The sequence below is a fragment of the Erithacus rubecula genome, assembly GCF_903797595.1.
Source record: "Erithacus rubecula genome assembly, chromosome: 5".
NCBI lineage: Eukaryota > Metazoa > Chordata > Aves > Passeriformes > Muscicapidae > Erithacus > Erithacus rubecula.
The window spans coordinates 43,081,606-43,105,627 of NC_136687.1; the positions used below are offsets into that span (position 1 = coordinate 43,081,606).

Genomic DNA, 24,022 nt, shown 5'->3' on the forward strand with positions numbered 1-24,022 from the left:
TACTTCTCTTCTTCTGGATGTCCTCAACCCATGGTGTAAAGGAAGAGGGGGCAACACCTTTTATTTAAGTAAACTCCTTCTCATATACATAATAAAACTCCTGAAGGCTTTATGTGTTGATCAAACCAAATTGCAGCAAAATACAAAGAAGCACAGGGATAACACGAAAAGGAGACTGAGTGAATGAGGGAGGAAAGAAGGAACAAACTAGGGAAAGAGCCCCGATCTTGTACCTGATGCGTAGCAAACTGTACAGTATTTACATCTTCATCATGTATTATCCTCCCCAAAGAGCAAATAAAAAGAACTTGGTAACACAGAAGGAGGAAAATGAAATATACACCCTGTATTGTATTTGCCATGGAGCAAGTGACACGTTTAAACGCTAGTCTCTATAACTTAATGCTGTGTAACAGCATTTTTTTTTCTTTTAATTTACAAAACAAAATATCTATAAAGAAATAATCTAATCATATTGCTCTTCAATACACTTCTGTAGACAAGTAAGACACAAAGTTATACTTCAACAAACTGCAGCTAATGAGAGCCCATGAATGGCCAGAAAAATCCTCCATTCAAGTCAGTCCTTGGAAGCATTACCATGTGTTGTTGTAATTCAGTATATAAAGGTGCTATATATATTTGTACCTCCCATGTACAGACAACACATGGTGGAAGGCTTGTCATCACTGCTGAAGCTTAAGAGACTGGTTAATCTCCTGTACAGCAGATTTGTTTCCACGTTCCATGCATCTTACATTGACTTCATGAAAATGAGGACACAAATAGGAAGAAAAGCAAAACTTCAGTCAAACACTGCTTTAGAAATGCTGCAGCAGAGGCCAATGTCCTTTATAGAAACGAATGAATTTCCCTTTTTATATTTTCTTGGGGTTTTTTTTAGTCAAAATAAATCTCAGGGCTAGAGTACAAAGTGCAGGACCGACCCACTTGAGGAAGCAACTTTAAAAACCGTGTTACAACGGCACCATCCCATTCACCAACTGGACCTTCATCTCTTGAAGGCTGTTCATTATCTTCTTCTGGTGACCAACAAGTGTCACTCCCAGACGTCTCAAATCCCTGTGGGAGAAAGCAGACGTTGGTTCCATGGACCTCTTAGGCACATGTTGCCGCACACACCACGCGCCGCATGCACTGCTGCTGCTGCTGCTGCCAGTGCCTACCTGTTATCACTGGCAGCTCTCAGAGCCAAGTTTAGTTGGCAGGTTTTGTTTTCCCCATTTGTAATTTTTATATATTTTTTTTTTAATGGCTGATAGCATCTCAGAGAGGTGATGTGATTTGAATGAGATCACCTTGCTGGCCAAGGACAAAGGCCAGACAGCAAAGTGTTAGCACCATCTTTGGCCAAGGATTCTGCTAGGCGTGAAAAGTCCTATTTCCAAGAGAAAAACCAGGTAAGAAAGCCCATGTTGCTGTTTCCTCTTCTCATGGGAGAGGCTGGTATTTGATCTTGGATATAAGCAGTGAGGAGTGAGGTCAATCCATGCTTTCTTCCTCTTCAGATGAGGGAAAGCCAAAGAAACACAAATGGCAAAAGCCTTGAGCATGGCTACCATCCTGATGACTCCTTAAAGTCAACAAGAATTAGCAAAGCAGCTTCCCTTTGGATCTTTGCAAATCTTCCCATATACCCACATTTGATTTTGCTTTGGGGAGGTGAATTCTAGAAGCCAAGGTCGTTTGTGTAGATTCTGCCTATAGGACTACCATTACAGGAAAGCTGTAAAATAAGACAGTTAATGTAAAATGCAGGATTAGAAGAAATATTGTCATCAACTCCACCCTCCAAAATTCAGGTGTATAGATGAAAGTAATCACTTTCATATGATTCATGTGTATGACATAAAAGGGGAACATGAATGGTACTAGAGTACAATTTATCCCATCCAAAGACAGGAGTAGGACAAATCATCTCCTGGAAATACCACAGCAGGACATTGGGTCATCAGATTCAATGACACCTCTAAAGCCAGGTAAGGCCATCAGTTATGGCGGAATGTGACTGTAGAGATTTCTTACTGGGTAGAAAAGTGTTAACAAAGAAATTGTAGGAATAAAAGCTCAGCAGAAACATCAAGACAGTTGCATATATGTTTCTAGCACAAGACACAGAAGCTGTTAGAGAAGCAGGTTGACTGTAAGAGATCTGGTATTTTGTCTGAATACTTCCACTAGGAAAATATCAGTCCCTCACTTTCTACCTCCAGACTGCAATGAATTAAGGATATTTCTGCATTATGCCTTGTGGTCCTACCAATACACTTGTGAATCCCCAAGCTGCTGACACCCAGTGTACAAGTCTTTTAGGAGAAAGTTCTCTACCAAAAGCCACTGAGATGTGACAGCTGCTTTTTAGAAACCATGCTGCTGCATTCATGCAAAGGCTGGGAATCCTCAGCAACACCTGGGAGCCCTACCATCACCTAAGACATAATTGCAAACCTGGCCTACAGTTCACAGCAGGGCTGTGTGCTGGACTGCAGGTGAACATGTGCAAGGAACACCAAAACATTTTCACACGAGCTACCCATGGAGGTGTGCCTCTCTGAGCAGCTTCACATTCTAGACAGAAACTCCTGTGCAAGTACAGCCAACCATCCATGTCCACAAATTACACAGATGAATGCTGCTTTGAATAAAACGCAGTCTTGAGTGAAGGTTAATACATTAACACATAAACTAGTTGAAGCCAAAAGCTAGATCTGTACTTCTCCAAGGACTGTCATGTTTTCTGCCTTTTGATTTGGAAAATATCAAGTTTTTTGCTTTGGGCTAAACACATAGTTTCATTAATACACTCTTTTTCAGCAATGCTCCTTGATGATGCAAAGGGAAATCATAACATAAGGGGCACAGAGCAAAGGAGGTCAATCAGACACATCGGCAGTGCTCCTTACCTGGCAGAGAAAAGCCTGCAGCACTTTGCAAAAGGTGACTACCTTCTCAGGGGGACATGCTTTCATTTCTGCCTCCACTGAATTGTGAAACTAGTTCAGCAAGGCATCTTAATAATGAAGAAAAATGAAGTAATGCTATTGTTACATGCAATTTATTTTATGTACACAGCACAGTTGGAAGTTCACACCAGAGAGAAAAAAACCCACCGAAACAAAAAACCAAACCAAATTCCAAAACCAACACAGCATAGGACCTGATTTTTAAAAGAGACAACATCCATCCTCCCCCTGCTGAGTCCTGCTCTGCTGGCACTTTTTGAAAAATCAGCTTTTTTCCAGGTATTAAAGTGCAAGCTGAGCTTTTTTGAAAATCCAGTACCACATATTTCACAAATGTATAATTTCTGACACTCTTGCATGTTATGCCAGAAAAAAACAGCTTGAAACTTGGAGAAAAGCATGCATGTCTTGGCCTTTCACATACAACCCCACCAGTCCAATAAACTTCCCATCCAGTTCACTAGACAGCCTTTTTTCTCCCCATATAGTATCCCCTTAACACAATATCCTTGATCCTCAATATCCTTGATCCTCAAAATCCATTGATTTACAAGAGAGAAAGAAGGAAAAATAAGTTCTGGTTTCAATACATTAACTGCTTACCGGGAATCCAGTCAGTCTTTTATTTTTCTTTATATCAAGTCCTCTAAAATGTGAAACCACCAGGCAAAAGTGTGGGGGACTCCTCAGAGAGAGGAAAAACACTACTGTGGGGTCTTTCACCTCAGCAAAGATGAACCAGAAGACACAGCTCCTGAACCAGATGCTCACAAAGTATAAAAATCAGCAGCTTTGTTCAAAAGCCACCTTGCAGATAGCAAAGACAACAACAAAACTTCCTAAAAACTGCCTAGAGAATGTAGAGCTTTAATTCTGATGTTTCAAGCATGACTTACAGAATGTTGCATGCTCTCATGCATCCAGTGTTGAAGGACTTAAATCACTGTAGGGCAGAAGACAATTTTGAACAGAATTGAGTATACAAACCAGCTGATTTGGGGACAAAAAAACCCCAACAACTTCTGTGCCAAAGGGCTGCAAAAACAACTGTCTTTAAGCTTCATTCCTGGGCTGCCTGGCTTATATTACTGTGGCCAAGTAGAAATTGCATTGGGCTCTGCAGAGGATGTGTGCAAATATCCACTGGAGCTTTACAATAAAAATGTGCATTCCCTGAGGGAAAAGGCACAACTGAGACCTACAGGCAAACAACACCTGTGGTCAGGATCCACTTCCTTGCTGTGGAAGTGACCTGGCTCCTGGTGCTGGGTTTTGTGTGTGCCTCTGCAGTGGAGATTTGAGTGCCCACATATCAGATGGTCCCTCTGCTTCAAAATACTTGGCCTCCCCAGCCATGAGACAACTTTTATTCTTATTTTCGGGGGAAAGTTTATCTTTTCACTTCTTTCATTCATGTAGGGCTGGAAATGAAAGCAGGCAGGAATTTAAATCACTTGTCAACAAGGCATTAAAAGGCTCATCTAACTTGACCAAAAAGCCAAGGAAATAAAGAGGAAAATTTGTGTCAGCTCATCCCAAGCAGCCTGTACACAGCTGCATGCATGCTGCTCTCTTACCACTGCCTTGCACGGAAGCTCAGCTGCAAAATGCCAGCGACAACATGGTATCCACTTCCCTGAAATAGCCTCCATTTGCAAGGGCTATATTCACAGTCTCCATGTTAAAGGAAATAGATGTAAAACATTTTATTTACAAATATAACTACTTATACACCATGGACCAGTTTGCCAAACTCTGTGCAGACTAGGACTGAATTGCCACACCAAATACAACCCCTCACCAGCCAGTTTAGTCATACAAGCAAAAGGGCCACAGTCCTGAAAGTTCTCCGTGGTCAGCAGCTGTCAGCCTACCACCTGTATTTTGTATTTCATCTCCCATCCAGGGCAGATCTGCACGTGGTGTAACTACAGTCACCCATGCAGACTCGGACTACTCATGGAGTTAGTTAGTTGTCAGTTTGAATGAGGGGAAACAAGAAGAATCTCAAAGACCTTCAGACGATGCTAAAGAGAGAGGAATCTGCTTGCTAGGGACATTTGCATGAAATGAGGACTTAAAAAATTTTGTTTTAAGAGTTCATCTGCTCTTACACATAATTCCCATTCTACTTGATTACAAGATAATTTGTTCAGAAGCAGACACAGCATTGCAATGACATGACTGAGATTTCAGGTTAAGGATAAGCATCTAGAGCAGGTGAACTCTTAAATGTTCTTCATTCAGTATAACTTTTAATAAATAATTTATTTTATTTTAGAAGAAAAATATATACAATGTAAAGCAACACAACACATATTATTACAAATATTCAGAGCTCTTCATCTAATAACAAAAAACAGGGTGTCCTGAGATTCAGTGAGTACAGATCTTTCAAAATGTGAAAATATGTAGTCCACATGGTTAGTAATTGGTCCAGTTAAGGGTCAGACTGAAACTCATGTCATGGATCTATCTATTCTTGAGTATTGTCCTGGTAAAGTTATTCTTGCAGTGGATTGAAAGAGCTCCAGACACACTCAAAGTCACTAGGTGGTCCACAAGTTTAAAGAGCAGGTCTGGTCCACTGGAAAGGTTCCCTTCAAGTCTGATATCCAGTTGGAAAGAGAGGGTGGAGGGTGAGGCTCCACTTTTCACAAGGTGATTCATCCCTTTGCAAGAATTAGAGCTAAATGTAGAAATCACTCTTTGTTTGAACACATACATTTTCAGGTCTTTGCTTAAGTAGGCAGAGCTTAGGACTTGGGGTGATATTCATCAATCTTAAGATTTTTAATCTTTTGCTTTCAGAAATTTGTCACTGACAGTACTCTTTTCTGGAATAAATGCATCAAGCCTTCAGTTTGAAAGAATTGTTATGGTAACCAGGATTTTGCTTTTCGTGCCAGTGGAGTGAAGTTTAAAAAAAAAAAAGCTGAACATTAACTACCTCAATCAGATCCTGTAAAGAAGCCAGAAGCTGGGCACCCAGAATTACTATGGCCAACTCCTCCTACAGCAGTAGTAGGTTTTTTTCAGTAGATTTTAGAAAATCTTTACGTTTATAATATGCCTTTTCCTGCTTTTTCTGACAGTGGTTATCCCCCTAATTTCTACATCTGTCTCCTGTATGAATTTGGTGAAGACCATTTTGGATGGTATTTGAAGGCAACCTCTTAAATTGTAGAGACTGTCATTTGGGGAAAGCAAGCTACTTTCAGAATGTTCAGATCATCTTTTCACCCGATCCCCCCAAGTCCCAGCTCTGGAATATACAGAACAGTTGCCTCTATTAAAAATGACAAGGAACATTTAACTTGAAGTCTACTTTGTAGAGTACAAAATGTTTTGTTGCTCCATTTTACAGAGATAAAATAATTGAAACCTCCAGAAAACCATTCCCTCTCAGTATATCACTTTTTAAGAACTTTGCTTGTTCTGGTGTTTATTTTCTGGAGAACCCACGAGAGTCTCAGCTGAGCCCACCAGGAGTAATTTTTCTCCCTTGCTTTATTTTTAAGGGCAATCTGCCAGTTTATATCAGCCTGAGATTGGGACTTCAATACATGACACTTTTCCTCTTAAGCTGCTATGATGGTTTCTCTTTTTTCAACAGCTGAGAATCTGCTGTTTTTTCTTTTTTTAATGTTTCTGAGAGGGATGAGAGAAGTTTTGATTTGGATGGCCTTTTATTGATCTTCCACAGGTCTTCCAAAAATAGACCTGAATGGGGTCAAGTCTTCTTGCCAAGTCACTTCTGCAATGCAAAGGTGTGTGGGCTAGCAGAGAAGAACCAAGCAGGCAACTCTGCAAGAATCTCTGTCCACAGGGAGGGGGTGGGGTTGGGAGGGGGAATTTATTTGTTGACATGGATGACTAGCTGGAACAGGTTTCAGCCTTTTTTTCAGCTTCAGCTGAAATGGAAGATGGATCCATGAAATGCCTCCTTCCAGTTAAAAAAAATACCAAAAAACCAAACCCAAAAGCTCCTTCAGGCTGCCAGGCATCAGCTCCTTTGCACTGCTCTGCTGTTCTAAATGCCCAGAAAAAAGCTGAAGCTGAGCAGCTCAGACATGTTGTCTCCACTGGGATCAGTAGGATGACATTTGTGCCATAGAGGACATCTTGGGACCTGGTGAGGGGCCTTTGAGGAAGTTTGCAGCTGGTGAGAGTCAGAGCATCTCTGGCAGCTATAATCTTATTTAAAGACTTTCAAACCAACTTGCCTTTCTGACTAGAACTGTGCAGGTATTGGGTTTCTTGGTTCATTGCCATTTGGTTCATTTTAAAGCACTTTTGCATCGCCTGGAAAGATTTTGGGGGACATTTTTGAAATTTCTGGAATACCAAGGAGTATAGGAAAATATTTACATTTTAAAGTCAAATGAAAGATCTTATTTCATAATCTGAAATGCTGCACTATAGGAATTTGGAGGTTAGGAATCCTTTTGTCTGCAGCATGGGATGCTAAGATGGTATAGGAGAGGATAGTAAGATTGTTTAGAGTTACACAAGTAAATAAACTTCTAATTTGCTGTTGAAAACACCCACTAATTTAGGTTTCAAGTCAACATATCTGTGACCCAAACAAAAGCATTTTACTTTTGAACATTTCATGTGGAGCTCTTGAAACTGCAGAAAATTCTAAAGCTAGAATTCTAATTTTCTACTTTGATATGAGTAATTAAGCCTAACAACAATAAATCTGTGATGGATTTTAGACAATCTGCATTTTCTACCAGAAGCTGCTCTGGTTATCAGATTGGGGTGATACTGTGGAGAAGAATGCTCTAATGTTTTCCTTTTCTCATGAATTACTGCTTCATCCTATACCCTTTCCTCCCACTCAGCCTCTGGCTAGCTACTTCTGCTATGTGGACTCTGACTAGCCTGGGGATGGATGTCTTCTTCCTTGGTCCATTTGTAGATTATCAGTCTAAACTGTGGAGTCCTCAAAAGCCCAAGTAACATGACATATAATTGCAGGGAAAGGCTGGGAAACAATATGTAAGGGTCTCAGGAGTTCCAAAAAAGATCTAGGTAAGAATCCATGCACCCTGATTTCCCAAAGAATTGATGGAGAGGACTTCATCCCTAGTTCAGGGTTTTCATGGCTGAAAAAAGACTGTACGAGTCCAGGTGTAAGGGGCAAATACTGATGATGTGAGTGGAGCAAATAAAATCAGAGTGAGAGCAGATACGCTCCTGCACTCCCTCCATGTATATAATGCAAAACTGAATTTCTTGGGGATGTCACCAACTTGCATCACACTCCTGTGCTGTACAGTGAGCTCCACAGCAAGCACTGTGGCAGACAGGAGGGAATGCTGCAGTTCTGTGGGATGGGGGGATTTTTCTTGGTTTATTCTTAATCCTCAGAAGCAATTCTGTATGTGCAGTAGCAATCTGCATGTGGTCAGAGGAGACACAACTTTCTCCAAAGCAGCAGGGTACAATTCTTCCCATTCTGCCTTAATGGCTGCAGAAAATTAAGCTCGAATTAACCCAGGTAGAAAGGCAGGCTTTGAATTCGAGACAGCACAGGCAGCAACAGGAAAGTACTGACACAATTACACAAGCAAGGCAGGCAATTAAAGGTGGAGAACGGCAAATTAGCAGCCCTGAGGCATTTACCAAGTCATTTGAAGGCTGTTGCCTCAACTGCAGTTACACTTGTGCAAAAACCATGGGCACAATCAGAAGGAAGAGTCTCATTCAGGAAGCCTGTCCTCTAGAGCTGTGGGTTGCTTATGCTCTTGCACTGGCATCAGCTCTTATCCATTTCTCTTAATGCTGAATACAATTTCCACACCTTACTGGACTTCACTGTTCACTTGGTTATATCCAGATCAGCTGTGAAACCAACTCATCTGCTGTGAAGCCAGGATGTCTCAGCAGGGACTCTATCATCTATACATTTACTAGTAAGGTAGAGGGTGGGTTTATTTTGTTGGTAACCCCAAATAATCAACTGCTATTTTGTCAAGAGGATGGCCTAGCAATTGCAGAAACTCATGCATTAATTTCTGTGAGTAAAGGAGACAAAGTATTTGCTGCCAATGTAGTGATTATAAATTTTAATCTTGCCTGCACTTGTTATCAATAGAGATACTATAAGGGAAACTGCTGACTGCAAACACAGGATATGTTTTCGCTTTCTGCAGCCTCATCCTTGCATATTTTTGAATGCTTTGTCTTTCTCCTCCCTCCTCCCATTGCAATTCCACAAAATGAGGTAAAAATGATCTGGACACTACTCACTCTAGGGTCACCTGAGCCACTGCATCCATTGAACTGTATCCATTCTCCATGAAGATCTCCGTGTATCGGCCCATTTTGATGGCTTCCAGCCACTCACCCACAGATCTGTAAGCACCACTTCCAACTGGACTGTGCTCTACCAAAAGATTTGACGCTCTAAAGACAAGCAAAAACAAAGAAGCAAACATAATTAGTATTGAGATATACACAACATGACTCAAGTTGCTTGCATTTTTTATGGTAAAGATGATCGTTTTGTTCCATTTTCAGTGATTGCTGTGGCTTAGATCCTCCAGCAGGTTAATACGCAATGTATCAAGCATGGCACTTCACCTGCAACCTCGGCAATTCTTGAGTTAGTTCCTGCCATTTCCGGTCCTCACCACAAGCAGAAAGAGGAGGAGAGGAGTGGCATCCATCCCAGTTACCTCTTCGCTACAAGCAGGCTCCCCAGTCACTCCTACTTCAAAGTCTTCGCGTTGATGACGCCTGCCTTGCTCTCTTCCTCCACCTTTAAAGCTCATAATTAACTTAAGACAGCGCAGAGCCTGGAAGCTGAAACCCAAATTACATTTCCCAGCAGCGGCCATCAATGGCAGGCAGCTGTTAACAGTCCAGGGAGCATTAACAGTCCAGGGGCTGCTCCTGCAGGGTGGCGGGGAGAAGGGGGGAGTGTGGGTTTGGGATGCTGACAACATCCAACGAGCCTGCAGAGAGCAGCAATGCTCCAGACACACTCCAGCCCTGCAAACAGAAGCACACTCCTCTCCCACACTGCAGACCCTGCCACGGCAACTGCTCCCTGCTCAGCTATGCCATGCACTGAAGAAGCAATTCAGGCAAATAATAACCCTTCACTATGGCTGGAGCACCCACATAGTCCCTGGCACCAGCATGGTCCACCACCCCACGAATGAGGTGCAGAGAGCAAAGAGGGCTTGTCAAAGATCAGCCAGGAAATAAACCAGACCTGTTCCCTGCTTTGTAAAATGGGACACCCAGCTAACACAAGCCCTTTATGCAAGATTATTACCCATAGGTAAAAAAAACCCATTTTCTGGGTCAGCCTCTGATGGTGACTATTACACTTAAAAGTGTTTCAACTGGAAGGTGAGCTGGGATATTATATTATTACAGCACTTCAGGAATCTTCATATATTTTATGAGCACATTAGTATTATTTGTTTATTTAATAGCAATGCTGAAGGGTCTAATAAAATGTGAATACTTGCAGTACCAAGAACATAATGGCTTCCCATAACATTTTATACACATGAGAAATTCCAAACTCCTAAGTAATTATAATGAGAAGTGGATTTTCATGACTAATGTCAGGAGGTACTAGTGATATCATAGCACACACTGTAATGCAGAGAGTGACTTTCTCCCTTATTTGCATTAATGAGAACTTCCATAAAGAAAACATTATATATATTCAAAAGAACCTTTACAGGTGCTTTATATTTAAATTATGATTCGTTTGGAATTACTGTGGTCTGGGCATAGCAATCTATGAGAATAGAAACACAGTCCCAAAGCCTGACTGTTCAGGTGCTCCATCCATATCAAAAGTATCAACAGCAACTCTGGAAAGGAGATACTGGGAATTGCATGGACCCATTCATGGAATAAAAACATCAGCAAAGTGCTTAACAGCTCAAGGAAATGCTTTTCTGCCTATTTTCCTCCTCTGGCATAACAGTTTGGTATAAAAGAGTGCAGGAAACACCACGCAACAGGCCTGGAAAATAACAGTTCTGAATTGAAAATAAAAGAGAAACCTCACATATTTTATGCTTTCATAAACATTTTCCTGCAGGTTTGCTGACACTGACATTACCTCTAATTGCTAATAAGAATAATTTCTTCTTCAGATGTTAAACCATACATGTAAAATAGCCCAAGGAACTAGATCTATCTTGTATTTAAAAATTAATAGAAATTTCAGGTTCTTATCTTTCAGTGCACAAAATGCCACATACAGGGACATGCCACCATAGGGATGTCCAGCTGCAGCAGGTAAGATGTGCCACATGCTGCTGTGCAAAGCTCACTTGGAAGGTGTGGGGACAAATGACTATAAGCTCACAGCAGTGTATCTGTTTTGGCCCATACCACCAGTCTAACCTAATCTTATCTCCCTCATTACTGTTTAAAGAAAACAACATATCTTATTTTTGTCCCTCCTCTGAGGATAAACTTTTCTGAAAGGCCTTTTCCATTGTTAATCTGGAGAACTCCACTGTCATCAATAATATACAAATATATACACACACACACATATATGTATAAAACTTCTTTATGACCTTGCAAGGGACTGTGTGATTAGCAATACTGATGGCTCAAAAGTAAATGTGTGCTTACAGTGATAATAGAAAAAGCCTCTCCAAGACTATTTAGCTCTTTCTTTCTGCACTTTAAAGTGCAGCTTTATTTCTTGATTGTGTTTACCTTACTTGTAGCTGTGTAGCTATTCAGATTCATGTTTAAATACAAACTGGCTGCTCTATTCACTTAATGTGGTTTCAGCAAAGGTGTTGTGAACTGCACTTTGGGAACCAGAGGCGTCCTCTTGCAATATCAAGACTCTCATGACTTGTAGTAGTGGGTAGCATGCCTGGAAATAGTTGTGGAAGGATGTACCCGGACATCCATGAGCTTTGCACATCCTAAGAGTTTCTGCAAGAGACACTCTTTGTTTGTATTACCAAGATAAAGTCAACAGGCAGATAACTGGAGCAGTATTTACTATCTACTTCATGCTCTATTCAAGTCTCGCCTTCTCTAACCTTGCAGTAGAGCACAGATACTTTTGTCACAGACAAAGTACTGCTGAAACTCCTGTTTCTGAAAGACAGACCACGTTAATTTTTTGTGGCAGCACCACATTAGAGTGAGTGAATTACTCACTTGGCTGCCAGCTGCAACAGAAAAAGCTGATTTGACTCAACTCCCCTGGACATAAAACTGAAGGAACATTCACCCAAGAACACATGCAGGCTAAATAATCAGAGGGAATCCAACCCTAGGGATGGCTATTCAGACAAGGAGCTTGCTCTGAGAAATGGTTCTGGGCTGTCTGTACCTGCTTGATGCATTAACCAATGTCTTCAAGCTGCTTGGGTTACGGATGAGTTTGTCCAAAATGCTGACAATTTCGTCAAACTTGGGCCTGCTGTTGCGGTCCTTCTGCCAGCAGTCGAGCATCAGTTGGTAGAGAGCAGCAGGGCAGTCCATGGGACTTGGCAGGCGATAGCCTTCTTCCACGGCTTTAATCACCTATAGGACACAAAACACAAAGCTTTTCTTCCCCTCATCTTTTTCTTAAATGCAAACTGACTTTAACACACAACTTTGGGATCAGCAATATGCTCACAAAAAATCCTGCCAGCCCCCAAATCTGCACACAAGAGGCAAACTCATTAAGCCCTTCTATCTTTGATACTTTCTATGCGATGGGTTGACTAACTCTATTTTTAGTCATTGCAAAATGAATCTAGAAAGCCATGAGACTGCTGCAATCAGGGACCAGGTTGCCTGGTTGCACTTGTTCAAAGCTCAGTTGTGGTCTCTATGTTATATACCAGGAAACTCTTGCAGCCTATGCTAAATCCATGAAAAAGAACCTACAGGGCTTTCTGGCATCTTCTTGGAGTGCAGTGATTTTGTTTATTCAGATGTTGGCTTCTTTTTAAATGAAAAGGCATGTGCTAGACCACAAATTTGTATTCCAGTAATAAAAGTCAGACTGTATTTCAAAAGAGACTTTGAATGCTAATTGATGGATGGATTCAAGGCAGAGGCAGAACAACCATCTCATATATCATTCAATACTGTCTAGGTCTAGCAGTTTCTTAGTGTGGCCACATTTCTGCCACAAATTTACAATGTCAGCCCAAGAGTATGTAAATTAAAACCAGGAGAGCTGTTGCACTGATTTCAAATACAAACCATCTATGGTTTTATATCTAAAGCAAGTGGTATGCATAGGTATGCCTGCTCTCTCAAAAGGCAGAAATGAATAAATGAGGGCAGAATTGAAGAACGCAACTTGTTTTCCCCAGTTTGGGGCAGATTTGTGGCAGGGCTTTAAGCCAAACAGCTCCCATTTTGAACCATTATAATTTCCAGGAGAATGTAGCTCATGTTTCAAGCCACAGGATTCTGTGTCTGTGCCGAGGGAGTCATGGCAGCCCATCTTAAAGTCCTTCACTTCTGAGATTCCTTGATGAAAAGGAGCTGGAAGCAGGTATTTGCTATGTCCACATAAAAGCCACATGTGCTTCACTGTCCGCTCCCAAGACTACCTCAAATGCCATTCATTCTAGGGACTGTCTCACAATTTGAAAAAATCCTGTGTTGAAAAAGAAGACTCTGTGGTTAGCCTGGAAGCTGTTGTCTTGGTCTTTAGTTATTAATGAGTAGTACAGGATGAGCTCTGCATTTCAGAAGGCTTAAAAATTCAGGACTGCATGGATTGTTTTTAAATTGTCCTTCATCACAAAGCTTTTGGTTAAGTGTAAGAGTTGCAGGAATGAGCCAGGCCACCTGAGCAACAGTAGTGGGAAACTCTCTGAGGATGTGCATAGCAGAGAAGCAGTTAGATGAGGCTTTACAATCTCCTCCAAGGGTGAAAAGCACATCAGAAGATCTGGGCCACAACATATGCAGTCCCTTTGTGCCAATCTGAGATTTCATCTGTCAGTGGAGCAGTTGCACCACTCTACATCCAATCTGCACTTGCAAGGCAATCTCTTCTATGGCCTGGCTGTTGCTCCCAGCTCCACCACACTGTGCTATTTATATACTCTGTTCTTCACACCATACTTTTCAGCTGGTCCCTGATTCCAAATTTGCAGCTGCTCTATAAAGAAAAACCTTCAGTGTGGCACAGCCATGAGAATGTTATTTGCTATGTCCACGTCTGTATTTATAACAATAATGGGTCATCCTCCAACTGTAGCAGAAAGAAAATAGTAGTAAGACAGGGAGCAGACCATCTGGCACCAGATCAGAATATCTGAACTATATCTGCAATGGGGTTATGCATGCTGGATATTCCTGGCAGTAACATCACAATCAATAGCGTTAACTCAATTTACAGGATGTCATTTGTCCTGGTGATACAATGTCAATGGTATCAAAATACTACAAGAAGCTAGGATGCTGAAATACACTCTTGCATCTGCAGGTGCCTTCAGGCATCTAGCAGTAAGAGGAGCAAAAAAACTGAAATAACAAAGTCACTTGTAGCCACCACAGAGATTAAAAATAAGAAAATGGGATATTTGCTGTTCCATTCATTGGTGTCTACTGCTTTGTGAGACTTGAAGATTTAGAATTTGCACCTAAGGAGGCACCTTTGTCTCTCTTCCTCTTCTGGACAAGCACTATTCAGTTATGGATTGGGATAACTGAACTGGATGTTTAGGAGAGGACAATTTGGAATAGTCTATTCCAGTAAACCAAAGCAACACTCAGTCTGAACACTAAAAGTCAACCATTGCAATTATTTAGCTTATCAGCTTGTGCAACACAGGTCGCAATATTGCTCTCAATAATTCCTGTATCAAAGCCTTATCTTGTGGTCAAGCCAAAGCATGTTTTTAGAGGGCCATCTAGAAACCAGCATGACTTTGAAATGTGATTTATGGCCTTAAAACATCTCCTGCCCTATTGTACTTCACCTCCTTTAAAGCAAGGCATCTGTAACACGGTAAGAATAATTCTGCTCATCATCAGCTGTGCTTGAAAATTATGTGCTTTAATTACAAGTCATGCAACAAGAAACTCTTGTGCAACAGAGTCCAAAATTTATGTGACCCCTTTTTCCTTTGCACAAAAGCCAGTGCTGTATCTAACACCACTGACTCTTCTGTCAACACAAGTAGAGAAGGAAAGAAGAGAAGGCCTTCAGGAGCTGAAGGTGGAAAAATTGCATGCATGAGAAATATGCCATAGCACTGAATTAAGTTCCTATGCCACCACCATCCAGACACTTACTATCTCCACATAGGGCAGAGCCAAGTAACAGAGGTTACACAAGCAAAGCTTAAGCAGGAATTGATGCTCATGAACACCTCACTAGTCCTTTGTTTTCTGCTTTCACTCCAGGTAAGTCTGTGCCCCATAGGACAAGGAGGCATTTGGGCTTTTTGAAACAGTTCTGTAAAGTGTAGATGCTCATAGTGTTATGATTCAGACAAGGGAATCCCTTGGCCACAGAACATTATTTCACCAGCACCAGCCTCAATCTCAGCCTGGAATTTACTGAATAACATCTGTGCTATGCCAGTGCATCAGCATTGAAGATAGTTACAGTGGTCAGTGCGAACAAAAAAGGTTGGTTTTCAACTGTTGCATTCTCTGCACAGACTATGGAAGCAAGTCCCTGTGTTTGATTAAGATAAATCCCTGTGTAGGTACATGTTGCTTTACTGAACTTCCTGCAAATGTGACAGCCTCAGCAATACAGGAGCAGTGGGGCATGCATTCATGCCAAACAGTGCGTTCAGGTCCCTGGCAAGAAGCAAGGCGTGACCATCTCAAAAGTACCACTCGTTTCCATGCCTGGACTCAAAGTGAGATGAGACAGAAGCTCAGCATGACAGGTAGTAACATCCACTGATAGCAAAGGCTGGCTAACAAAACTCGGGAAGAGCAGAATGCTCAGCCAGAGCCCTTGCTGCCAGTGAAAAAGCAGAAAAGTAATTGGAATAGGAATACTGCTCAAAAAAGCAGAAAGAATGAAACACCAAGTGTTGTGACCAGAGGAAACTCATCCAGCAGTAGGATTTCCACAGGTAGCAGGGCTGCCCCACATACCCCGTGGTAAATCTGACCTCATGACTAGCTTGCATTCTCAGAAACCTTTGAAAATCATAGTTCTCAGAGATGTGAAGAAGAAGGAGGGACTTAGAAGATCTGACTACCCCAGGCTTAATTTTTTTTTGCCTTAGACAAGGACATATGTTGATGGTGAGATCAGGATGTACTGCAGCCCTGCAGTAGGATCAAGAGATCCTTACCCAGGCTGGGATTGGAACTGCAGTCAGGTGGGAGAGAATATTCCCAGGCATCTCACTATTTGGAGATGCTTCAGAGGGTGGCCTTAAGATAGGAGGCTCAGGCTGGCCCTGGAACCCAGGAGCAAGGGAACACAACTCAAAGGGTACTGTACAAATGAATGACAGCTTGTGTAAGCACAGACTTACAAGATGTTCACAACTGGAGCAGAACTATTCTCTTGAGATCAGCAATGCAAGAACAACCAAGATGCAGCTCTGTGGACTGCTGTCACTAGATCAAATCATTCAGCTTTTCTGCCAGGAAACAAAACCCTTTCCATGACTCTCTTGAGTTTCTGCTTTATGTGGCAGCAGGGGTTTGAACACACAACTGAAATGCTGCAGTTTATCAGCATCTATCCCCTGGCAGACCTTTGTCATTAAGCAGAGGAGGAACAGGCTCCAGCTCTAACATCATTAATGAAGCTCCAGAGGTCTGCTGGGGGAAGCAGGCTTGCCTCTGTGCAGACACATTTTCCTCTGCACACAGCCTGTTCTGGGTAGCTGCAAAAAAAAAGAGCATCAAATGGGAGGATCATTTCTGTCTGGCATGGGGGAGCAAAACCATTTTTACAGCAGCTCTCCTCCTCTTGTCCCCATTCTGCCTCTCTGATAGCAGAATGAATGCTGAGCCCTCGAAGTCCCATCACACAGCAGCTCTGGCACGTGCTTACATCTTGGTTTGTCATCTCCCAGTAAGGCCTCTCGCCGTAGGACATCACCTCCCACATTACAATGCCGTAGCTCCAGACATCACTGGCAGATGTGAATTTGCGGAAGGCAATTGCTTCAGGCGCTGTCCATCGAATGGGGATCTTCCCTCCCTAAATGGAAAAGAAATTGAGAAAAACCCCAAAAAACAGATTGCAGAGGAGGGCAGAGAGCATGTGAAAGCAGTCGAAACAGCTCTTCTCAGAGCACCAAGGGATGTTATTTTCTCTCTGGAAAGAGACATCGAATTTTAAAGTAAATCTATTTGACAGCATGGGGGCCCTTTCCACATTATCTCGGCCCATAAGCATTTGTAGACTGCCAACTAATTGGCTATCCTAAAGGTTTGTTGTTTGAATGTTGTTTGAATGCTGGGACATGTATAGGATCAACATCTCAATTATGTTGCACGGGTTGGTAAGGGAATACGGTTCCTCCATTTCTGAGAGCAAGCGGGGGAGGAACAGACTGTTCTGAAGCTGAGGAAGACTTTGATCTAACGAGGGCTTCATGCAAATTGCTGCAGAAGTAATTACCTTTTTTTCTTTTTTTTCTTTTTTTTTTTTTTTTTTTAATGCAGTCCTGGTCCTGTAGAGAGATCTGTGTAGCAGGCACAGAAATCTGTGTGTGCAAAGACCAGCCTGCTAGGCCTCTGCAGTGGGACTGAAAATGTTGCCACAGCTGTCAAATGTGCTTTGCTGTTTCCTTCTCTCATTTCTATCAGTTTAGAAATCAAACTTCAGATAAGCTCTGAGAAGGGAAAGGGGAGGGAAGGGAGAGCCTGGATTAAGGAATATTTTTCTTATTGGGTTTAAAGAGTTGTCTCTCTTGATTTATATAAAAAAATATTTTGCTGTGAAGTCCCTTCCTCTCCGTGCTGAGTTAAATATTGGAAGATGTCCCTGAATGCCCCCTTAACAGTGTTTGTTATTGGAAAAAGACAGGATTTGGAACACATTTTCAAAGCAACTTTTTAAAAGTCTCTTCTTTCATAATTACTTATTCACAAGCTCAGCAGCGCATGCCTTAAGTGAAGGGCTAGATTCTCAGCAGTGCCAATTAGCACATGGTAGCACATGGGAGCTGCAGCAGGGCTGGCCAAACCTTCCTGCAGGGAAGTGCCAGTCCAGCTGTGCACTGAGTCCCACCACGGGGCCATGACTGACAAAAACTGAAAGGCCCTTTCAAGATGTCCACAGGAACAGGGAACACAACTCAAGACAGCACCACCACCCACAAAACAATATCCTCGGAAAAACATATAAAACATGTCCAAGGTGTGCCAATCACTACTATTAATACTGAAGGCTCTCTCCAAGTCTGTGCTGTTGAAGGTGGGTCCTGTCTATCCCCTCTCTCCAGTGCCAGTGCCATGTGGGCAGAGCAGGGACAGAGCACTGATGTTGGAAAAGCTCTTTCTTGGGTTGGGAGAAATTACTCTCAACTGGGTAATGCTGAGGGCAATGTGTATTATTTGCAGTAGGCATTCATTACACACTTACTAATGTTTTAAAAGGGTCAAATTGTTAAGAAGACCATGGCTTACATCATAGGATGGGTGCCTGGCAAAGCAATTGCTCTTTCTTCCCTTTGGTATTCACCAAAGAGAACAGAGTAGGGCTTGGAAGCCTGGCAACTTTGTAAAGTTAGCTATTTGACTTGTGTACCCAACGTAAAACTTCAGAGCTATTAGTTAAGCTCTGTGTTATTTGTATATGTGGGCCATCCCCACTATAAATTAAAGGCATTTGAAAAATTAATCTGGTGATGATAAACTGTTATCACATGATCAAACGCTCTTGCACAGTTCAGAGGCTCTGGGATTGTAGAATCCCTTTGCTAGAGAGCCTGAACACCAAAATATGGCAAGAAATATGTTTCTCTTGAGCTCAGTCAGTTTGATAACCCCATAACTCACCCTGGTTGTGTATGCTGCTTCAGGGTCATCTTCTAGGACTCTGGAGAGGCCGAAGTCTGACACTTTGCAGACCAGGTTGCTGTTGATGAGGATATTCCTGGCGGCCAGATCTCTGTGCACATAACCCATGTCTGACAGGTACTTCATTCCTGATGCGATGCCTCGTAGCATCCCGACCAGCTGGATGATGGTGAACTGCCCATCGTTCTTCTGCAAAAGGAAGGAGACATTTGATGAGTTCAGAGCCGCTGCACCCTCAGCATTGTGTGTGCATGAATAAAAATGCAAAGGTGAGTCTCCAAGGAAGGAAACCAGGAAAATTAATAATTCATTACTCTCATGCTCTGACCATGAAACTTTTCTAAGTTTCACTATTTAGATTAGGATCTCTAGAGACAAAGCTAAGAAAATGTAGTTCTTTACATTTCAGATGAAGGAGAGATCTGTGCCTGGGACACGTGCATAAGAGCACCAGGCTGGGCTGTTTCTCAGTCAGGCAACTGAATGGCACCAATTTGGATGGAAATCCTACCTGTAGGGTTCACAAACACTTGAGGGCGTTTGCCACACTGCATTTCTAACCACTTCTCACTCTCTCATCTCTAGCTCTTACATTTCATGGAAAAGCCCTGACAAGTCTAGGGTTTCCTATGCTGTAGTATGGATCTACTCTTGAACCACACCACATTTTGCAGGATAAGTTAATACTTCCACTGCCTTTTAAAATAAACGTAATATCCTCCAATTTATTCTTACTTGTTTCTATCATTGCATGCACTAGGTCCTTCACGATGCTGTATAAATGCGGATCAAAAAGACAACTGAGCTACTTCTGCCTCCATACAGCACCAACACTCAGAAATCATTTTCATTGACATTAACCATCTACAAAGAACTCAAACCTTAACCAAGTCCCCGGGTTCCCCTGGAAAAAGGATCTAAGTAATACCTTTAAAAATGTATCCAGAGAGCCATTCTCCATGTATTCAGACACTATCATTACTGGTTTGCCTGGAAAAGAAAAAGTGCATGAGTTGGTTAGGAATTTATGTAAAAAACATGAGCAATAAAAAAGTCTTTTAATAGTGTCCCTGCATCTGGATATACAGCCATGCAACAGCAAATATAAACCAAGACACTGCTGTCCTAGCAGGATGACAAAAGTTGTTCCCAGAATATATATAGAAGTAGGGAAATTGAGGAAGAGGGGATGAAAAAGTAGTACCATATTATGGGTGGGAACAACCCATAGACTGTTTAGGTTGATTGAGAAGGACGTTGCAAGTTGAACCCAGGCAGCCTTGTTCTTGTCTCCACCAAGCTGAAAGCTTGCAGAGGCCAAACTGCACACAGGAAAGTCTTTGGACCCTACCCTCAAGCTTCAACACTCTGAAGTAAAAACAGGAGCCCAACAAGAACAACAAGGATGATCTGAAGCTTGGGCATGGTAGCCACCAAAACCGAGACCAGGCAAGGACTGGACTGCATTCCTTGTAATTCAAGCAAAACCAAGTGACTACCTTTGTAAACACATCTGGAAGTAAAAAAAAGGAACATTACACTACAGAACAAAAGCTCATTAAGTGTGGAATGAGTGCAGGCTAAATCAAAGTAAAAGTTTTTAACAAAAGATCTGGTTTCCTATTGTTGACAGGAATAAGAATGTTTTTCCAAATCTGTTCGATTAATTTTCATGTCTGAGTCATTTTAATGGTAATTATATATAGTTTTTGGTCAGTTTTTATCCAATTTCTCACTATCTTGCCACAATGGTGTAGCAATAATTAATGTGGTGTGCTTCAGCCCTTGTAAATTCAGTAAACTCTTATGTGAACATGTAAATTATTTTTTATTTAAATCAATTTCCATTAGTTAGCATGAAGCACAGACAAAAGAGGAGCTGTCAGTTATTTGTAAAGTACATTATAAATGTCTTTTATAGAAATGATCAATGAGAGCTGCCATGTGTCATAACATGTACCTGAAGGTAAATACTAAAAATCAGCACGTTCTACCTTTAGATAGATCTCAGTTTTCCCATTTTCGATTACCTTAACTATTTTGCCTAATTTGCTTAATTACGTACATAATGAAGGTAATTGTGAACTTGTCAATCAAAATACTCATTGCTGTGCAAACACTACCTTTGCAGCATGAAGAACCTGTGCTGTTTCAATTCTTTTAAGTTGCTCTCACAGCTGTTGCCCAAGCTTGAAACTTGCCCAAAATACTACTTTTGATATGAGAAATGCACCTTGGGACCATGAAAAATATTGCTGAATCCCAAATGAAACAATGGGTCCCACCTTTAAGATGACATTCATCTGTCTACGCACGACACAGGCTGAACACAGGAGGGAGGAGACATCTCAGGAGCCCTTGCCATTGGATGGCAAACATGCCAGTGGCTTTGAAGGGAAGAAAACTCCAGCAATAACTAAATGTTAGAATTTTTGTTTGTTTTTAAAAGCTAAACACCCAACTACAGCATGGGGTCCCTTATCTATGACACTTCAAGGCAGTGTTGCAGTAAGAATGATATCTTGTTATGCCACCGCCCTGGGGCACCTCCTCCAGACTCCTGCCTTTGGATGCCAGAATAAAAAGTAAGATTTCTGGCACTTACGTTTCATTATCTGACTGCTGCAGGTTGGCAGCAATCATGGAATATCCAAGAGCATGGAAATAAGGACACCAATAGGTAACTTTCAACAAAGTAAATTAAAAGTAAACATTAGCCCTGCCAAAGTGCTGGGCTGATTCTCTGTGTCACCAAGGCTTCCTCCTGCTGGTATTACACGGTCATAAAAATATATGTGGATGACACTCATATCATATCATATCATATCATATCATATCATATCATATCATATCATTCATGCAATGTGCACACCATCAGTGCAACCAAATCAGATGCAAATGAAAACTGTCACTACCTTTGTAAACCTGAGTATTTGTCTGCAAGGGGAGAGTGATTAGTCTGAATTAACCAATATGTGCATTTGAACTCCTGCTGGTATTACACGGTCATAAAAATATATGTGGATGACACTCATATCATATCATATCATATCATATCATATCATATCATATCATATCATATCATATCATATCATTCATGCAATGTGCACACCATCAGTGCAACCAAATCAGATGCAAATGAAAACTGTCACTACCTTTGTAAACCTGAGTATTTGTCTGCAAGGGGAGAGTGATTAGTCTGAATTAACCAATATGTGCATTTGAACCATATTAGTTAAATACAATGATATTCTCATTCAGAATTAAAATTGGCCTAATTCAATTCAACTTAATTTACTTCTAAAGTAAATAATTCTGCAGTAAAGACGTTTTACCCTAAAGATCTGATTCTACAAAAGACCAATGACTGAGATACTGAATAGTAAAAGAAGTTAAATACATTGAGAGACAGAATACTTGGCAATTCATAAAGGTTGCTTGGGTCCATGTAAAAGAAAAGGAAAAACCTATGAAGATGCTACAGATGTCTGCTGGAAAAAAAAAAAGAGTGCAGTAAACATTTACTGAGCTAATGAGAAGCTCTGGGCATGTACATCCCCCTGAATCCAAACTTCAGTTACTGCAAGTCCAGTTTAGAAGCAGAGTTTCCTGTATTTCCACAGCCTTTGGAGCAGACACTCACTTTATGTAAAAGGCAGCTTGCTAGGGAGGCACATTTTCATTAAAAGTGGGATTTCCTACCATCCCGAGGCCCCAGCAGCCAGAAAGACTTAGGCCCATGCCAGCAGCATCTTTCATGGATGTATAATCATCACTTGCTCCCTGCTCAATATTCCACATCCCTGCAGGGCTAGAAATTGGAGTTCTTACACAGGGTGTCCCCAAGAGATTTTGGTATTTATTAAAATTTTGAGAGAAATCCATTTTGATTTTTTTTTTTTCTTAAAAGTTTTAGGAAAGGCAATTTCAAGGAAAAATATGAGAAAAGGCTGTTGATTACAAAACAGCATTGCTGTTGTGGAGCTTACAAGGATAAACAGCTGGAGCCTCTGAACCTTCTCTATTGCAGCTCTGAAAATGAGCTAACATAGGAGAGACTTCCTCTGAGGAATGACAAGTGGTACTGAGAGCAGCACATGGCCCCGAATGCCACCAACTGAACAGCAGCAGTTAAGCAAGATCCGACATTGCCAAACTGAACAGCAGGAAGGGAGACAGCCATTCACACCTGTGAGGCTGCTGCTTCTTCACTTAAAATACATCTTAAAATAAAGAAATAGTTATTTTCAACAAAATAATCTCTGATGCAAATAATGTAGATTCTCCAAGGCTCTAAAATGGATGAGTAACAACAACTCTACAACATTCTCCACGGCCTCAGCACAGCATCACCAGTCTTGTGCTGGGCACATTTGGATGTGCCATCCCTTTCCCTGCCCTTATCTTTAGTGTATACTGTAATTTGGAGAACTGGGCTGAAAAAGTTAGAGGGCTGTTATGCTAACTGAGCAGTCAGACTGCAGTAGCTTTCATGCTGGGATGCCTTCAATCCATCCCACATACCAGTACCATGGGCAACTATTATAAGGGACATTTCTAACAGATCCCACAGAGAGCTTACTTTAATTGGGATTTTATACATTCCTGTCATCTTCACCTACAGTCCCATTTTTTTTCCTTGCTTTTGGAAAGCAAAACTTTTAAAAAAGAAATTATGAAAAGTGCCTTCAGAACAGGCATCACTTAAGTCTTTCTCCCTTATCCAACTCCCCATCAGACAGAATTCACAGAGAGCAGTCCACAGCAAGTTGTACCTACTTTTTGTGACGACACCTTCCAGGTGGATGATGTTGGGGTGGTCAAATTGCCCCATGATGCTTGCTTCTCCCAAGAAATCTCTTCTCTGTTTTTCTGTGTAGCCCACCTTCAGGGTTTTGATAGCCACTGGAAACTCACGCTTTCCCTGCAGCTTCAGCCGCCCACTGCACACTTCCCCAAATTCACCTTCAGAAGAAAATGAGGAAGAAGGGGATCACACCACATCAAGGGAATACATGATGAGTCCTAGTCTACACGTTGCAGCACAGCCTTGACTGATG

The 24,022-nt window shown here is 41.6% G+C and overlaps 1 protein-coding gene across 10 annotated transcripts in view; it reads right to left on the bottom strand.

The window, feature by feature from the left end:
• Positions 1-892: 892 nt before the first annotated feature.
• EPHA5 (EPH receptor A5) overlaps positions 893-24,022 on the bottom strand; it is a 197,640-nt gene continuing 174,510 nt past the window's right edge. For 8 of the 10 annotated variants that reach the window (XM_079305384.1, XM_079305390.1, XM_079305392.1 and 5 more), the window contains 7 exons: positions 23,742-23,927; positions 19,891-19,952; positions 18,942-19,151; positions 16,987-17,136; positions 12,331-12,524; positions 9,246-9,401; positions 893-1,083 (listed from right to left, as the gene is read on the bottom strand). In XM_079305384.1, the coding sequence (XP_079161510.1) occupies positions 978-1,083; positions 9,246-9,401; positions 12,331-12,524; positions 16,987-17,136; positions 18,942-19,151; positions 19,891-19,952; positions 23,742-23,927 (1,064 nt within the window). In that variant the 3' untranslated portion in view covers positions 893-977. Of the gene's footprint in view, positions 1,084-2,759; positions 3,032-5,455; positions 5,657-9,245; positions 9,402-12,330; positions 12,525-16,986; positions 17,137-18,941; positions 19,152-19,890; positions 19,953-23,741; positions 23,928-24,022 lie in introns of those variants that run through there. The other 2 variants (XM_079305387.1, XM_079305386.1) reach the window with 2 other exon arrangements.